General features: G+C 50.9%; 1 protein-coding gene across 1 annotated transcript in view; it reads left to right on the forward strand.

The window, feature by feature from the left end:
- efna3a (ephrin-A3a) overlaps positions 1-16,619 on the forward strand; it is a 43,668-nt gene that overhangs the window by 22,936 nt on the left and 4,113 nt on the right. The window contains exons 2-4 of the mRNA XM_076139444.1: positions 12,110-12,411; positions 12,721-12,786; positions 14,607-14,684. Coding sequence (XP_075995559.1) covers positions 12,110-12,411; positions 12,721-12,786; positions 14,607-14,684 — 446 coding nt within the window. The remainder of the gene's footprint in view (positions 1-12,109; positions 12,412-12,720; positions 12,787-14,606; positions 14,685-16,619) is intronic.

Genomic DNA, 16,619 nt, shown 5'->3' on the forward strand with positions numbered 1-16,619 from the left:
GCCCGTTTGTTTCCTTTGTTGATTTTGGTGCAGATGGCTGGGAGACGCTTCTTCCCTTTCCCAACGACTGAATTCAACAGATTTAATTACCGCGCATTCAAAAACCAGACGAGGCGCTCGCATACATCCCGGCTTTTAAGTGAAACAAAGGAGACGGAGAGACGACGAACCTGCAGCGCCGCGATTCAACTCACTAACACCCAGCTCACAGGCCAATCTGCAGAACGCCCCGTGAAAATGTAACATCGTCACTAATTGGCACCCGCAGGCGCACAAAGTTATCGTTGTTGTTGCAGGTAAGCAGGCAGGTGTGTGTGTGTGTGTCGCCCTGCGTGTGTGTGTGTGTGTGTGTGTGCTTAGACCGGTCGCCATGAAGGTTATCAGCCAGCACGCAAACTAGACTGGAGGTGCAGGGGAGGGAGGCGCCGCAGACTCCCCACAGGTTAGGACGAGGAATAAGTATGCAGCACCAGCTAGGCACTGATTTTTTTTGCCGTGTGTGTGTGTGTGTGTGTGAGCGTCTGTGTGTGGGTGTGTGGGTGTGTGGGTGTGAGCATGTGCGTGTTAACACAACTGTCTGTCCAGGTGTCTGTTTATCTGCCTGTCTTGTTTCTGTATGCGTGTGTGTGTGCATGCTTGCCTCTGTGTGTGTGTGTGTGTGTGTGTGTGTGTGTGTGTGTGTGTGTGTGTGTGTGTGTGCATTCAGAACCTCCCAGCAGGAGCAGCCAAAGTGCGCTCCTCTAATGTCAGCCCGTGGCCGTCCTCCGGCTAAAAGCCAGCGGCTCACTCTCCTCTGCACTCCTCCACCAATGTCACCTTTCCTCCCTCCACTTTTTTCCTTTCTCCTCCTCCTTCTTCTTCTTCCTCCTCTCTCTCTCTCTCTCCCTCCCTCCGTGTTTGTCATTTTTCATCATCTGTCCATGTTTGCTAATCTCCGTCCTTTCTCTGCTCTCTGTCTCAATTCATCATCTCTGCTCGGGTCTGGCTGAAGGTTACCTAGTCGCTGATAGAGAGGAGAGGAGGAGTAGACGATCATAAAGACTGACAGGGAGGGACGGAGGGCGGTGAGGAGGGGACGGGGACGGGAGGGAGGGTCCTCTTATCACTCCCTGTCTTCCCCTGTGTCTCTCGCTCTCTCTCACTTTGACTAACGTGCAGACTAACTCCATGTCCCTGAGTGCAATTTTAAGCCTGTTAGTGTGTCACCCGTGCGTGGAATCACACACGCACACACACACACACACACACACACACACACACACACACACACACACACACACACACACACACACACACACACTGCCAACCTGACCCTGTGTCTCTGCTGCAGCACATGTATACAGTATGATTCGCGCATGTTAAATATGTTGGGATCACCTTGCTCCGTCATGCTTCAGCACATATGAATGTAAGCCTGCACACACTACACACACACACTACACACACGCGGCGGAGTACATTAGGCTGCGAGTGTATGCTATCTTTACACACATAAGGTCACATTCAGAGCTCCTGCATGCCTCGCTTCACAGGTCGGCTGCATTCGGCCCGGGCGTGGCTGCGGAGCGTTCCTGCCCGTCTCCCCTATCTGAAATTCTAATCATCACTCGCAGACATTATTATTCCGCCGGTGTCCGGCCGCCCGCCTGCTCGCCTGCTAAAGCCCCCCGCGCAAAAGTTTTGGCGGAACCGTGAAGGCCAAAGTCCATTTCATAACCCGGACGTTTGTATTACATATTGATAAACACAATCTGTCGCTTACTTTCCGCCGCCTCCGGCCCGACTCTTTCACCTTGGCCTCCCTGCGACGGCAACTTCCAACTTTTTCCCCTCCCCACAATCCGAGGCACGTCCGGGTTCCCTTTGGAGGCGGCGCGCATTTCCTTAATAATCTCCCCTCTCATCTTTCAATTTTCCCCCCTTTGCCGCCCTCTGTCTCGCCGTCCCTTTCTTCCGCCCGGCTTAGAGCGCCTCACCTCTCCGCTATCTCTCCGCCTGGGCACCGTTCCCCCCATTTAACTCCGTCCTTATCGCCCTCCTCCCGTCCGTGTTCCTTCATCTCTCCTTTGCCTATCCATCGCCTCTATCTCGCCACCAAGCTACCTCTGCAATATCCCGCTCTGCTCCGCTCCGCCCCTCCTCCTCCTCCCCCCTCTCCCCCCCTCGCCTCCATCTCTGTCCTCCTGCCCCCAGCTGAAATTAAAGCCCGACGGCGTGAGCCTGGGCCCGGCCACACACACACACACACCTAAGAAACAGACCTTGAACAACAAGATAAAGTACATCAAAACTGCAATGGGGTTCACCGCTCTGTGGCAATGTATTTTTGGATGCTATTTCACATTTTTTCACAGGCTGCGCTTGGCGGCCTCGATCTCCCCGCCCTGCCCCGCCCCTCTCTCTCTCTCTCTCTCTCTCTCTCTCTCTCTCTCTCTCTCTCTCTCTCTCTCTCTCTCTCCCCCCCCCCCCCCCGCCCCCCCGACAGCGGGACGAGTCGGCGGTGATTAACGTCTATTAAAGGTGCCACCAGCTTTAATTCTGCCGGCGAGCGTCGACGAGTCTCTTTGCGTCACACTCCGTTTCACCCACAGCCACCGGAGAAGAAAAGTTATGGTTTGATCTCAAATGTCCGGTGTTTTTAATCAATTGTTTAATCAATGTCTAATTTAATATCTGCATCGGCGTATAATTGGCGAACAGCGTTGTTTTTGGAGGCCGGGCGTGCCAGACACGTTCCCTCAGGGGCCGTAAAGATTTGATTCAATCATTGATTCATTCCGATGCCCTACAGCGTAATTCAGCTGTCAGTCAAGTGACCGGTCTAATCTGTCAAAGTCGGCTTTTACAGCAGCGGCAAATTTACGGCGTCGTATACTTCCGGGCCGTGGCGAGTGTGCGCGGGGATGCAGAGGAACGGAGCAGAGAGAGCGTCAGGCAAAAACGTAGGAAATGGACTTCAAAATAGTAGAAAAGGGCGTCGTTCTTCATCACAGGAGGTGTAAACAAAGGCAGGGGGCAGGATGGTCAGCGTGCAATGTTTGGCCCGGGTGTGATGGCCGGCTGATTTAGCGCCGCGCGGCATCTGAGCAGGCCGAGGCCGGAGCGCTGAGCCTTCCTGGATGAGACAGTTTAGGCAGAGTGAGCCTTTGAGGCGCGCAGATTCACATCTGACATGGCTGCCTGAGCCGTAAGAACAACTCCATGAATTATGAAAAGGGAGAGAGTCCATCGCCGGGGCCGCTCGGAGAGAGAAGAGGAGGAGGTGGAGGGGAGGAAGAGGAGGGGAAGGAGGGGGGTCGATAAATACGTATTGTGGCGAGATGGGAAGATAGTGCGGAGTAAAGCAAAGTGGAAAATAAAAGAGAGAAGGATGCGCCGGCACAATGCGAGAGGGAGATATAGTGTGCAGCGTGTGTGACGGAGTATGGAGGGCGTTTGTTTTGGAGAGAGAGAGAGAGGAAGAAAGTGTGTGTTCTTGCCTTTGTGCGGCTAAGCATCTTATTTGTGTCTGTCCGCGCGTGTTAGCCTGAGTACGATCGACGCCGTAGCCGCAGCACAAAATCCAACCGGCGTGAAGAATTAACAACGTTGGATCGAGACTCATCACCGAGACACCAGACACACATACACACACACCCGCCACGCAGGCTTTGTTCCAACCTCTTCAAACAGTTTTCACTGCGGAGGTGTGACAGCACGCCAGGCGGGGAATCTGCTGCCCGCCATTACCAACCCCCAGCAGAAAAGAGACGGAGACGAGGGGTTTTTGCACCAATTATCTAATGTGTGATCTCGGGGCCGTGCTGGCTGTCGCGCGCAGCCTCTGGTTTATTCTCTCTTTTAATCTTTCTAGTAATCTTTCCCCCTGCTGCTGAGCGGGTGTCACAGCAGTGAACTCCCAGACAAGGCAATTCCATTAGGAGGTGGCACGAGGCGAGCATTCATTAACGACCCGGGCCAGATGCTGCTCAGCACACGGAGGGGCAGCATATGAGTTTGATTTGATTCCCGAGGATAATGTGTCGCGTCTCATCAGGAAAGTTGTTCCATAAAGGGAAGGGAGGGAAGGGGGGTGGGGGGTAGGGGGGTTGTATTCCGAAGGAGTTACTGTGACGACCTGAGAGAACAGGTGGATTTCCTTGAGTGTCATTGTGCGCCGTTAGAAGCGCTTGCCTCTCTTTCCTCTCTATCTCCACCAAGCCTCATTCCAGGCTGCTCAGTATTCTGCAAGGCCCTCGACTACTCGCCACTGTCCACTCAAATCTTCTCTCTTTCTATTGGAAAGCATATTAATAGAAAGACGCGTTAGCGCCGCAGCCTCGGCCTTCCCAATCTCCCTCCCTCCCCTCCTCCCCCTCTCTGCGCGGTCTGGGCGCATCTCTAAACAAAAGCGGCGTCGGCATCCTTAAGAAGTAAACACGGCGAAGAACAGGCATCCTCTCCTAGTAGGCGCCGTGTCAAATGCTTTTAAATACGTTCCTCTTTATCCTCCCGCTCACATGCTGTAAGTGCCCTCATGCACATGCAGCCTTCGCAATTCATAGCCTGAGGAGATGAAGAGCGATGTAATGAAGAAAAAGAAGCGACTGAAGCACGGCGCTCGTTAAAAACTACAAATATTCGACTTTTTTATTCAGCCGTACCTGTTGGCTGTAAGTCGTAATGGCCTATGTTTTCCAAGTGATAACGACACACAAGACGGGGCCGAGGAACAAGAGAGCAAAGAACAAAAGAAGCAGAAGAAGATGCGGAGGAGAGGAAACGCAGGCAGGTCGTTGCGCCGTCAATTATTCAGGAGAGGAGCGTCCAATCTACCCTGGGGGGAGCGGCGTTGGCCATGCGCGCCTCACATCATCACCTTGTAATGGGCAGCAGAGCGACATGCTACCTGCACAGATCCCCTGCTCCTCCGCCGGCTCTCTGCTCCTATAAGGCCTCTTATCAGCGCTCTGTGGCGGAACGTGTAAATAATTACTCCGTGACCATTCCGCTGTGCAGGCTGGAGGCTTGTTTGCACAAAGAAAAGAGGATATATCTTAAAAGGGCGACGGGTTATTTTAAGAAAATGGGGTGCATTATTTATGGCTGGCCGCTCGCAAGTGTTTGTGCATTTGTGCCTCTGTATTTGGTTATCGCACAAACCGGCGGCGGAAGAAAGTGGAAACAAGGAGCGGGGATGTTCATTTATTAAAGCATTTACAGTGTGTACACCCTCAGCAATCAGGGCGCAGGGTTCATTTCCCTCCCAGGTTTCCTTATGTTTGCGTAAGTGCGTGGGTACGGGTGGTGGAGCCACGGGGATAAACGGGCAACATTACTCGCAATGGCTGAATAACATTCCATCGCTCCCTCTCTACTCTGTGTTCTTATCCTCTCTCTATCGTTCTCTGAGTGAGGGCATGACGGCCTGCTCTACATAGGGCCTCAAACACACACACGCACACACACACACAAAATAATAGATGTGGGCCTCTCTTTTGTGTAATATATTTTGTTGTGTTTTGTTATTTTGTGCTCACTGTGGCCCGTGGAGATGTGCGAGATAAGCCCGTCGTGTGTTTGTGGACGTGGCCCTGGCCCTGGCGCTGGCTGTCATCCTCACTCAGCTGTGTGTGGGGAGGTCATCTTGATCGGAGCTTCTGCTGTGTGTCACAACCCCTCTCCTATCTCTCTCTTCCTGGCACTCTCAAGTTGCAATCATCGTCATTTCCCCTCAGCTTCACACTCACGCACTGTACACACAACTTTGAAAAGAAGGCCAGCGCTCTTCAGGTTTACCTTTTTAGAACACGGGCACGCACACACACACGCGCAATCTGCTTTGCATGCTCTATTATCTCCGTCGAGTACAGCGGCGAGCCTTTTGTGGAAGGAAAGAGCGGCGTCGGGAGTAGCGGCAGTAGCGGAGTGAGTTGTGCTTTTCATCATGAGACCGGCGGTGAAGGAGAGGCGAGCTGGCGGAGGAAAGCCAGAGAGCAGATGTGAGTGATCAAGCCGTTAATAGCGCCACACAATTAGAGGCTCACCTTGAGTGAGATGGACCCTTGTTATCGCAGCTTGTCGCAGGATATAATCACATGAACGCCTCAGTGGGATGGATGACTTTCCGTGCCTGTGACCGCCGGCTGACTTCACCTTGATACCGCCGGTCTGTTTTGTGGTCTGGCGGTCATTAGGACAGGAAGGATTCCCATCTTCCTCTTCCATTTGGCCATTTTGCCGTAGTTTGTTTATCGCCCCGTCCGAGTGAACATTGAGAACAAAGCTATTGTTTTGTCAGCCAATCAGAATCCAAGTTAAATTAAGCTGAATCACAGTCATTAGATTAGTGGAGTGTAATCATTGTAAATAGTGCTTAAGTGTGCTCTCGCGTGTTTGTGTGAACCTGTTTGCTGTGTGTGTGTTACTCAAAGCTCATTGCCTTTGAAGCCACATTTCTGCCAATTCAAGTTGCCACAACATGGCAGAACCCCAAAGCCAGGGGCAAATTATGGCCACAAAAACATTCCGGATCGCTTCTTGGATATATTCCCTCTGTAAAAAAGGCTGGAGGGGAGCCATGGTTTTATTTTCCACCGTATCATCCATATTTCTGTTTGATGTTCTCCCTGTATGGCAGTCTACAAAGTAGTGAAGCGGCCTAAGCCAAATAGATTAATCAATGAAATTTAGGCACATTTATATTTCCTCTTTGTGCACGTTGGCACCAACCCATGATGCTTTGCAAGTGATTAATCGAGGGTTAGAGCGGTGGAAACAGCGTACTCATGCTGATCATGATCGGTTTTATTTTCCTCAAGCCTACAATTCAAACTAGCAACTTGGCTCCAGGCGTCGTAATCACCGAGTCAATCCAGAGTCTGGACGCCGAAACGTTACAGACGCCAGCTCGCAGCAGACAAAAGGCCGAGAGGCGGCGGGAGATGCGGGTATACAATTTGTTTCCAGATGCAAAGTCGGGAGTACGCCAACGTTTCTTTATGCAGACGGATTTATGCCCTTAATCGGAATACAACTGCCTTTGTCTGCTCGGCCCAGATAGACAGGCCTCAGGTTAACCAGTGAGGAGAGACGAGACAGAGACGGAGACAGAGACAGACCGTCCTTCAACTTTAAGATCTCTGAGCTCCTGTGTAGGTCCAGAATCAGCCAGATAAGTGATGAGAACGTTTGAGCGATGGACTGGGTATCACATTAGAGCGTTTGGCAAAAGCTTAGAGAATAGATGGATGTTGTATAATATTTGATATGCTGTCATTTATTTCATTGGCGCTTTAAGACATTTGCCTCAAAATGGCGTCTGTCTTGCGGCGTTCATCTTCATCGCATGACAAATCTGTTCTTAAATAGGGTTTGGTTTCAAATTGCATCGCAGGAGACGAAGAAGAGGAAGTAGATTTATGTCCTTTTGGGTTCTTTTGCACATTTATTAACAAAAACCCTATGAGTAAGGAGGGTGTCTCTAAGTGTTTGCTGGCGATCACAGTATGTCCGACCGTATAGATGACTACAGGAGAGCTTTGAATTAAATTGTGGTGAAAAAGAAAAAGAAAGCCCGACCGGCGATTGTTTGGAATTGATAAATAGCCGTTAAAGTAATTGGCTCTTAAACGTAATCGCTGTCAAGGTGCCCTTGAGCGATCGCTGATGTAGGGGAGCGATACTATACAGGAGAGAAAGAAACCCTATGACTAAGAGCTTCCGTGAACAAACAGAGAAGGAAATGAAAAGCATAAAATGCGTGCGAGCTCTCGGCTTGCGGGAAGGCGGAGGAGGTGGAAGGCCGGCGTATAAACTGCAGGGCTGTTTATAGAGGAATGAGTAAATATAAAAAGGTAATGTTCCCCAATTCCTCCCCGGCTCGGGTGGTGGACAGAGGTTGAGGAGGAAACTGGTGGATGAGTCCCCGCAGTCCAATGGAGACGGAGGAGAGTTGCAGCGTCTGCCTCTTCCCACAGACTGGCTCAGCACTTGTTTCTCCCTCAATCCTCCATTTTGGATCGAAACATTGTAAAGCGGACCGTTAATTGCAATGTTAACTCAATCAGCGGGAGACTCGTAGGAGAAATTGTGTGTGCGTGCGTGCGTGTGTGTGTGTGTCTGCACGTGCACAAGTAATGAGTCCTGGTGCTGAGGTACAGAGAAAAACAGCCGAGCCGAGCTTGTGGCCGTCGGGGGACTGGATTGGAGGAGTGCGTCTGTGGTAAACAGGCGATTGGTGGATGGCATTTGAGTCACGCCATTTCACGCATCGCCGCTTCATCCCCCCTGATGAAGCCGATGTTGATTACCCTCGAGAGAGCGCGCGCCAGTGTTTTTTAAGGTTATCAATGAGGCCGCCACACTGACCTCATCTTAGCCAAGAGAGAGAGAGAGAGAGAACAACAAGTACGATCTGACATCATCGCTTTAATCAAGAGTTTAATCAAATGTAGGGATATTAGAAAGTAATGATGACAACAAACAAGGCAGACGCTGACAGCAGCACCCAAAAGAAACAACAGCGACAGATTAGACTCGCCGCTGGAGTTGTGACGGGTTGTTATAGTGACAGAAGCTGATACGTGTATTGTTCTGTAACTGTTCATAAAGGCTTTGAGTGTGTGTGTGTGGGTCGACAGAGAACAAATGTTTGGCTTTACGGTACAACAAAGCGAAATCCAGAAGGTGAATCTACCCCCAAAGCATGAAAACTTTAAACGCAGTCAATAAAAAGCCCGTTCCCTTTAAACACTATTTAGCTTTGGTGAAACGTTTTCATTTCCGCCGCCTGCACCTGTGAGGTTACTGCACAAACGTCCTCTCTCCGACTTTAGCAGTTGCCTGGGATGTTTAGACACATTAAAGGATGAGCGCCGCTGCGATTTTCCTTGCGTGGAAGTGTGTTTTCCCTCAGTCTGTCCCAACGCACGCGTCACACTCGTTTTGTCAAAGCAACAGCTTGTAGTCGGGAGCGGAAGGCTTCCTGGAGGTAATGTAGGGCAAAGCTGCACCAGAGCAGACAGCAGGGTTTGAGACGGAAGCAAGCGCCTCCCCCCCGTGGGTTTAGGCTTTTCACACAAATTAATAGAAATGAAGATGTCTTATTCTTCATATTTCTCCCTTCAAAGGTCAAATACAGTGTAGAGTCTTTAGTCGGGGAATAGAGTGAGGAAGAGGAGGGAAGGGGAGAACAGAGAGATCCGTGACGCCGTGCGGTATCGTATGCATGAGGAGACAATACAGAGGAAAGTAATAAAGACGGAGAGTGATACATTCAGGGGCCTTACGGGGACAATATCCTCGCGACGAAGACGAGGAGGAGGAGGAGGCCGCAATCTCCAATCTCAAAAGCGTCACTTTATCCGCATCAGTATTACGAGCCAAACAAAAATGAAAAACATCGCTCAGAAAACCCCCCGAATGCGTTTGCCGCGTTTTTTTTCCGATCGTGACAAATGCTCGACTCGCCCCGCGACTCATTTCTCACCAGCGTGAACCCGGATTCCCGCGCCGATCCTATATTTCATGGCTAAATGAGGCGCCGCGTCTCCGTCGGGCCTCTATGGTGTTTTCTTGCTCCTCTATACGAATCCCAGATTTTTTGGGAGCAGATGGTTTGTTTCCAGCCGCCACTACTTCTTCTTCTTCTTTCTTCTTTCTTCTTTTTTTAAAGCTCTTTAGCTGTAGCGCTCCCTTACCATTGTTATTTATTGATACTGGTAGTATTCTCCAAAGACTCTTTTTAGCGCAGATGTGAAAGGTGCAGCGGTGCTATCTTTGTCCCAGTCTTTCTTTCTCTCTCTCTCTCTCTCTCTCTCCTCTCTCTCTCACTTTCCCCGTGATCGGCCTCCCCTGGCAGCGTTCACCAGCCTGCGCCGCCTTTACTAACTAGCCGCGCGCTCCCACTCACAGGAAAATGATGATGAGACAGCAAAAGCGCGGCGGAGACAATGCAACGGCGTCCAGAGCGGGAGGGAGGGAGGGAGGGGGAGACCGAGAGGGAGAGACAGGAAAACACAGGGAATGAGAGCCATCAGTCTTTTTTATGCACTTTTACCAGATATAGTGTACGTTCGTCCCCGGGGAGCTCTATGTCTCCGTCTCCGTCCTGGCCTGCTCCTCTCTCTCTCTCTCTCTCTTTGTTGTTATCATTCAGTGCATCTTCCTCCTTCTCCTTCCCTCCCCATGCTAAGTTATTAAATCTCTCCTTCCCCTCCGTTTCCCCCCCCTCCTCTCCTCCCTCCATCCGTCTCTGCCCCGCAACCTTTCTGTCTTGTGCCACTAAGTGGACTGCTTATATAACGCCGTGCACCTTGAGGGACTCCCCGCCTCCTCTCACCCATCCAGCCTCCTCCTCCTCCTCCTCCTCCTCCTCTTCTCACTCCAACCTCCCCTCGCTCTGCTGCTCCATCTCTCTCGCCCTCCCCCTCCGGAGTCGTTTCCCTCCTTCCTGTCTTCTCTTCCCCTGCTCGTCTGCAACTTTGACACAAGCAGGTTTTCTCTCGTCTCCCAGAAATGTCCGGGCTCATCTTCGGCGTGTGTACGTCGGCACTCTCGCTGTCCATTCATCGGTATCCTGTCATGTATAGATTTACGTTGTTGTGTTCCTGTCAGTTGTGCTACATCCTCGCAGCTTCCCAGCCACTGCGTCACTCCCCACGTTTCACACACCATGCGGATTTTCCTCATAGTATAGTTTTCATATTCCGTACACACTCTTTCTGCCACTTTCATCTTCGCTCTCTCTGGTCTCCGTTCTCCTCATCACACAGCCATCGTAACTCTTGATCCATCACCATCAACGCCGTCAGTACCGCCCCCCCCCTCCCCACCTACGCCACCACCACCACCATCACCCCTACCACCAGCCTCTCTCTCTCTAAATATAGTCCCTTTGAAGCGTTGCTGTGTTGTCTTTTTCGCCGCAACACTGCAAGACAAAAGTCTGTCATCTCACATCTGAGCGGCAGGGATAGAGAGCAGAGATAAGATTGATGGCGCAGAAAGAACACAGGTTAAGAGAATTGATATACTGCCTCGCCGTGTGTGTGTGTGTGTGTGTGTGTGTGTATATGTGAAATCGCAAATGAGGAGAAGAGGTGGAGATGAAACAAAGGGAATGAGAGCGAAGGAGAGGAGAGGAAAAGGAACAGTTGTAAGAAACATGGAAGAGAGAGAGAGGGTGTTATGACATTTCTGATCCTCATTTTGTAATTGAATAATAATCCCTCCGGAGAGCTGACCTAGTAACATGACGACATGTTTTTGTGAACATGTCTCCAGTGTGTATGTGTGTGTGTGTGTGTAAGTGCATGCACATAATGTATGGAGTGAAGGGTGTTTAAAGTGTGTGTGTGTGTGTGTGTGTGTGTGTGTGTGTGTGTGTGTGTATGTGGCGCAGGAAACGTGTAAGGAAGAGCCAAGAACAGCGACGGCTCTGCAAACGCAATGCAGCACAATACCACCACCTACTGGCACAGAGTGGGCATTACACCTGTAGCTGCTGCAGGTTACAATTCACTGCAGCCCAAGGACAATTCCCATCTCATCAGCTCACCTGCAGGAGCCCTTCTAATGACTTCTACTTTGTCTAATTACAGATTGTGTAATTTACATAATAAGTATACTTAGTATCATAAACACCCAAGATCTCAGCAGGGGGGCCGCATGCTAAATCAGATCACAGCATCTTATCCCACCGCGGTTCAGTGCCGCTCACTCAGACTCTGACTCTGACGTGCCTGTCCACCTTTACTGCACGCACACGCACACGCACACACACACACACACACACACACACACACACACACACACACACACACACACACACACAGCCTGAGAGTTGAGCTTCCGTACCTGAAGCTTGGACCATCACTGGTTCCGTCCCCCTTGGGGAGGAGCTTGGATGTTGGAGGTCATCCTCAGCACCGTTCTTGACACTCGCCACAGGATTTTAAGTGGGAAAATGTGTCTTCTATTTGTGTAGCGGAAGAATGGATGAAGGTGTTTATGTGCGCTGAGGGAAAAGAACACCAGCAAATTCTGTGTTACCTGTAATTACTTATCCATCTCACTTTCTCTCTCTCTCTTCTCGCTCTCTCTCTCTCTGGCTATGTCTCACATGCAGACTACGGCGGGAAGGCTACACGGTGCAGGTCAGCGTCAACGACTACCTGGACATCTACTGCCCGCACTACAACATCAGCCAGCGGGGGACGCTGGAGCGCACGGTGGCCGAGCAGTACGTCCTCTACATGGTCAGCTACCACGGCTACCGGACCTGCGACCCCCAGCAGGGCTTCAAGCGCTGGGAGTGCAACCGGCCCCACGCTCCTCACGCGCCCATCAAGTTCTCTGAGAAGTTCCAACGCTACAGCGCCTTCTCGCTAGGCTACGAGTTCAGCGTGGGCCAGGAGTACTACTACATCTGTGAGTCAGACCAGCACACACACACACACACACACATACACACATCGCCACAGGCTCACTGTGAGTGTTAGAAAACGCCTCTGGGTGCAACGCAGCCAGTGTTTCTATCGACTCTGCTGCTGTCACCTACTATCGATGCCTGTGGGTGTTACCTGATGGATTGTGGGAGTTCACCTCAGGACGAGCAGTGACTTCACCACAGTGCAGCAGTTTGCATGGCTGATTGTTCCGGGTCGTGCTTCACGCCGGCCTGCAGAGGGCACAAGATTGACAGATTGTGTGTGTGTGTGTGTGTTTGCTCTGTTACAGCCACGCCCACCCACCACCACGGCCACAGCTGCCTGAGACTGAGGGTCTTCGTCTGCTGCTCTACTGGTGAGCTCTCACTCTCTGAGCACTCCCTCTCTCTCTCTCTCTCTTTCCCACTCTCCCTCTCTCTCTTCCTCTCTACTTCCTCTCTCTTGCTCTCTCCATTCCTTCTCTCTCTCCCTCTCTCTCTCTCCCTCTCCCTCTCTCTCTCTGTCTCTCTTCCTCTCTCTCTTGCTCCCTCTCTCTGTCTCTCTTCCTCTCTCTCTTGCTCTCTCTCTCTCCCTCTCTCTCTCTGTCTCTATTCCTCTCTCTCTCCCTCTCTCTTGCTCTCTCCCTCTTTTCATTTCTCCCTCTCTCTCTCTCTCTCTATCAGTCCCTCCATCAACAGCTTTTTCATCCAGAGAAACAAAAGGGGGAGAAAAGAGGAAAAGCTGAGGTGTGATCTCGTCTCTGGGAAAGAGATTTTCTGCCTCGGTGGCATTTTGTGTGATTGTGTTTTCTCCTCACATCAGTTCTTTGAGAGTGATGTCTTAATGTTAGTCTCTGTCTCAGTGCTGTCGGAGTAATGCTCTCTCTCCCTCACCCCCACCCCCCCCTCTCTCTCAGTGAATGACAGACTCTTTGTGTACAAAAAGCAGAAAACAGAATCAGCTGCTACATTCAGCCGTTCTTCCTTCCTGCTTCTCTCAGGCTGTCTCTCTCTCTCTCTCTCTCTCTCTCTCTCTCTCTCTCTCCCTGTCTGTCGCGCACTCTCCCTCTCTCTCTCTCCCTCTCCCTCTCTCTCTTGCTCTCTCTCTCTCTCTCTCTGCCCATTACGCACACACGCACTCCCACTCTATCTACGCGTCTCTGCCTCCGCTCTGTAGCATGTGTGTGTGTGTGTGTGTGTGTGTGTGTTATTTTTACCCTGGTAGCCTGCTCTCTCCCCTGCAGGCCTTTGATCAGGCAGCACCCCCCCCCCCCTCCCCCCTCCTCTCTAACCTTGTCAGCACTAATACATCCCACACTCAGGCCAGTGTGTCAGCCGCTGTGTACACACCACCTTAACCCCCCCTCATCCCGTGTCACGGCCAATCTATTGATGCGTCTCCCATGCCTCCATTTGCCTGTGTGCGCGTATGTGTGTGTGTGTATGTGTGTGTGTATCACCGTCTGTGCGTGTTGGTTTACCCTCACAGGCCTGCACACGGTTGCAGCCATAAATATTTTCAATGTGTGCTCGCTCGCTCGCTCGTGTGTGTGTGCGTGTGTGTGTGCGTGGGCGGATTTAGTCAGTTTACAACCCACAACCTTTACCCAGCGAGGTCGTTTTAACAGCTTGCTATCAAAACTCCACTCGGTTTCCGCCGCCTTCCAGACTTCGCTCGGCTTCTCTCCGGATCTTTCCCACCCCTCGCCCTCGCGCACCAGAGAGCGGAAACGCTTGCACCCATATGCTTTACATATGCCAGGGATCGTTAAAAAGAGGCGATTCTATGTAAATGATGCGTCAGAGTCGGTGGCAGCGGTTCAGACACACACACACACAAGCGCTCGTTTATTAATTCACGGCTGAATTGGCAAAGCAGACTGGAGTGTAATTCCGTGTCTAGACAAACGAGTAATACCGCCTTCTGTCCAAATGGTTTTCATCTTCAAATGAAGTTCTGAATCGCAGTCCAAGTCTTCCTCGCCTCCTCCAGCCGCTCAGCGCCGCGCCGCCATATCTGTATACAATTTAATGGAGCCTGAAATACACATTTTGCACAGCGTTGTCATTTTAATGGGGTGTTTACTCTCTTCTATCTCTCTCTCTTCCCTTCCCATCTTTCATTCTTCTCTGTGTGTGTGTGTGTGTGTGTGTGTGTGTGTGTGTGTGTGTGTGTGTGTGTGTTTGTGTCTCTCAGTCTCCCAGGCAGACGACGACTCCAGTCAGACTTCTCCAGACTACACAGTCAGGCCGAACATCAAAATACACAACATCGGTGAGTGACCGTGGGCGCCGTCAAACTTTTTAATAACTAATTTTAAGTTTTGTTACCGATTTTCAGCCATTTTAGTTTGAACACGCAAAACCAATTTGCCTCGACTTGCCTCGAACGGTATTTACATCCAGTTACACACACTTACAAGCATAAACACACACGGTCTGTAATATGTAAACACCTGTAAGTACTTCCTTTAACCCAACTCTCGACTGCAGTGTTACTCTGTTATGCAACATTCATCGTTTTTTATAGATTTGGGGGATCTGTGAAGACAAAATGGAAGCTCTAACTCCTCCAGTGTGCCTGGTTTTGCCATGTTAGTCACATATCCTATAGCACACACACACACACACACACACACTCAGGTAAAGCCCTCTTTTGCTCTTTGAAAATCCACAAGGTCAGTGGAGGTTCTGGCGAGGAGCGAAGGATCTGTGTTTGCCTAAAGAGAAAGCCTGTTTCCCAGCAGGTCGATTGTGCAGCCGAGCGGTTACATAAACCCTCTATTTTTCATTCTTCTCCTCCGTCCTCGTCTCGAACAAAAGCCTCTTGCTGGGAATCATTTAGTATTCTTGTTTCTGGCAGCCGTGGGCAGCCTGTGACGAGGGCTAAGAGAGTGTGACCTGCCCAAGATGGAAACCGAGAGCAGCGGGGACGGAGAGTGTAAAGAGCTCTCAAATCACCAGCACCTACAGAGAGGGAGAGAGGGAGAGAGAGAACGAAACAGTGAGAGAGAGAGAAACAGAGAGAGGGAGAGAGAAACAGAGAGAGATAAAGAAAGTCAGGATGAAAACAGACGGGAGGGAGGCTGTGAAAGTGAAGAGGCCTAACGGAGAGAAGGAGGGATAAGGCACAGAGAGAGAGAGCGGGAGGAAGAGGATGAAAGAGAGATAAAAGAAAGAACAGTTAGAGGGGTTTGGGAGGCTCCATGGTGGGCGAAGGGCTCGGCTGGCAGCTTACGTAGAATTTAATGATAAAAAACACAGACGGGGGAATCGTAAAAATCACAGCCTGCAGCACTGTGATGCATCTGAGTGAATACATTAGGAGGAATAAGGCAGGAGGCACACACACGCACACACACACAGGGACACACAAACAAGACTCACCTCTGATGGCCTTGCCGACTGCTAGACACCCACTCTCTCCCTCTCTCTCTCTCTCTCTCCCTCTCCCTCTCCCTCCCTCTCCATACGTTCGGCCTCGCATCTCCGTTTGCGAGTTATTACCTTTGTTTCCGTGTCACCTCGGCTCTGTCCACTCCACCGGCCTCTGGCGTCCCCTCTTCCTCTCCTCTTCCTCCTGAGTTAATCACAACCTTCCTGTTTTCTCGCCGTAAAGCCGCTCATTATATTCCGCCGCGGCTCTTTTTCCCGCCTGTGACGTGCGTTTGGCCTTAAGTGCTTTCTCCTCATGCGTCAGGTGCCTGTGGTTGAAAGGGGCTGAAGCTGAGGCATAAACTGGGCCGGGAACACAGGAATACGACTTCATTGCTCTGAAAAACACCAACACCTTGATTCGGCGCCATTAGTGTGAAAGCCGGTCATTATACGCTGGCCTGAATATCAAAAAGAAAAATGGAAAATCCTTTGATACCACAAATGAGACAGAGTTTAATACCTGCTTTTCATCTCAACTTCAAACTTAAGATTCATACAGAGAGAGAGTTCAGACTCCATGTTTGAGTTCTGTGCCGTCAAAAGCACTGGGATTGAAGCACCGACTGCCCGAGGATGACGAGTGGATGCAGAATTCTAACTTTCTGGGGCTTCTGGGAAAACATCGGTCTGCCGCGGCGTCACATAATGTTCCGGTACGGGAAAACTGGGCGATCTCCGTGTAACAATGGAGGCGGTGTGTGCCAGCTGAGCCTCCACCACACTGGGCCCTACAGCCGCCTGTGGTGCGTTTGGCTCCAGCCTTCGTCAGGCA

The sequence above is a fragment of the Genypterus blacodes genome, unplaced genomic scaffold (genome assembly GCF_046128005.1).
Source record: "Genypterus blacodes isolate CSIRO-AG114 ecotype Tasmania unplaced genomic scaffold, CSIRO-AGI_Gbla_v1 ptg000438l_1, whole genome shotgun sequence".
In the NCBI taxonomy this organism is placed as follows: domain Eukaryota; kingdom Metazoa; phylum Chordata; class Actinopteri; order Ophidiiformes; family Ophidiidae; genus Genypterus; species Genypterus blacodes.